This window comes from Propithecus coquereli, unplaced genomic scaffold (assembly GCF_000956105.1).
Source record: "Propithecus coquereli isolate 6110/MARCELLA unplaced genomic scaffold, Pcoq_1.0 Scaffold40, whole genome shotgun sequence".
In the NCBI taxonomy this organism is placed as follows: Eukaryota; Metazoa; Chordata; class Mammalia; order Primates; family Indriidae; genus Propithecus; species Propithecus coquereli.
The window spans coordinates 397,758-399,446 of NW_012149730.1; the positions used below are offsets into that span (position 1 = coordinate 397,758).

The 1,689-nt window shown below is 60.6% G+C and overlaps 1 protein-coding gene across 1 annotated transcript in view; it reads left to right on the forward strand.

The window, feature by feature from the left end:
• Positions 1-1,689, forward strand: part of EPHA6 (EPH receptor A6) — a 1,195,443-nt gene that overhangs the window by 6,682 nt on the left and 1,187,072 nt on the right. The window contains exons 2-4 of the mRNA XM_012652800.1: positions 748-1,186; positions 1,270-1,428; positions 1,520-1,625. Coding sequence (XP_012508254.1) covers positions 748-1,186; positions 1,270-1,428; positions 1,520-1,625 — 704 coding nt within the window. The remainder of the gene's footprint in view (positions 1-747; positions 1,187-1,269; positions 1,429-1,519; positions 1,626-1,689) is intronic.

Genomic DNA, 1,689 nt, shown 5'->3' on the forward strand with positions numbered 1-1,689 from the left:
TGGACAGCTTTAAGAGAAGCACTGTATGAATCTGTAATGAGAGTGAAAGTACAGTCACCAATCGGAAACCTCGCATTCCCGAAATCACTTGCAGTTCACATTTTTCTCCACGCAGCAGAATTTTAAATGTGGGGCATCTCTTGCTCTCCTTCTCGCTTTCCTTCCAATTGACTGTAAGGTACTAAGTGAAACCCCTTCAACTGTGGCACGTGACACAAACATTGCAGTGCTGAAAGGCATCGAATGGGAGGGTCCTTTCACTTCCAGAACTCTGTAGGCGTCAAACGCTGACTGCTCCTTCATCTATGGCTCTCCCAACCCCTGCCACGGTGCCATTTCCCTCCTGTGCCCTCTGCCCACCTGGAAAACATCGTCTATTCTTTAAAATACGGCGACTGTCTCTTCTTGGTCCACTTTTCTCCGTTGCCATCAACATTTCTTCAAAACATTCTGATGAGTTTTGAGGTGGATTTTTCATCCTGACTCAACTGTGATAACCTAAGTCCCTTCAAGAAAGAAAATGATGTTGATAATAATAACGAATACAGTATTATAGAAATCCCGACCCCAGCGAAAAGGTTTCCTTGGCGCGCCCTTAACAAACGCGGAAGTTTAGCCAGACAGCATTCCTCCTTCCTTTGGGCTCCTGTCTGATTATCCATCTCCACCTGCTAGCCGTGCAGGAATTTTTGTTGTCGACTAACCCCCTCTAGCGCCGAACTGGCAGCAGCTGAGCTTGGCTGCCAGGCCGGGGGAGCGCAGGGCTCCGCCGAGCTCTGCAGCGCTCCGGGCTCTGTGCCTGCCCTCCGCGCCCGCCTAGGCCGCGGGATGAGGTCGTGGGGACCGCGGACGCCGAGACCCCTTCACCCGGCCCCGGGGCGGGGACCGTGGAGTCCCACCAAGTAGACACACCGCGTCTTCTGACAGACCGAGCGCTGGGAGGAAGCGGGTGCCGCGAGGGGGCGGCTGGCGCGGGGAGAGCCGTCCGCCCACAGCGCACTCGGCACTGCTTGGCTGTGGCCACGCGCCACTCGCCCCTTCGCCTGCTCGGAGCTCGCGGCCCGACGCCACCACGCCGCGGGCGCTCAGGGTCCACAGAATCCCAGAACCACGGCTGCGACAATGCTCGTGACCTCCACCGCGAAGTCACCGCCACATGGCGACGCGAAGACCTTGGCGAACCCGGGTGCCGGCCACCCGCCGGTTTCTAGCCTGATATGACTCCCCTCTGCCGCTTCCTCCCTCCCTTCGATTTCCTGAGACTCAAAGCAGCGGAGACGGCCACAGGGCTGAGGCGCTCGCCTTGGTGGGCAAGTTTGGGCGACCCGCGCTGCGGATCGGCCGGGCTGACCGCCGCCGCCAAGCTCTCCCCGGGACGGGAGCGCGGTCCGCAGCACTCGCCCCCTCCAGCGGCGGAAATGTGGATAAGTGCGGGGGAGGCGGAGTCGGGAGCTGACCGCTCTTGAAACTGTCAGCGCTGGTACCGTGGAATGGGGGGATAAGTGCTTGGGGGACGAAGAGCGGCCTCAGAGATGCCGGGAAAGCGGCTGTCACCGCCCGGGCGCGACGCGGACGCGGCCGAACCGGAGGTGTCCGCGGTGCGAGCCCCCGCCAACGCCACTCAGGCAAGGGGCCGAGGGCTCAGTCCGTAGCTCTCCCGGACCACTCGCAGCCCCACGGAGCCACCTC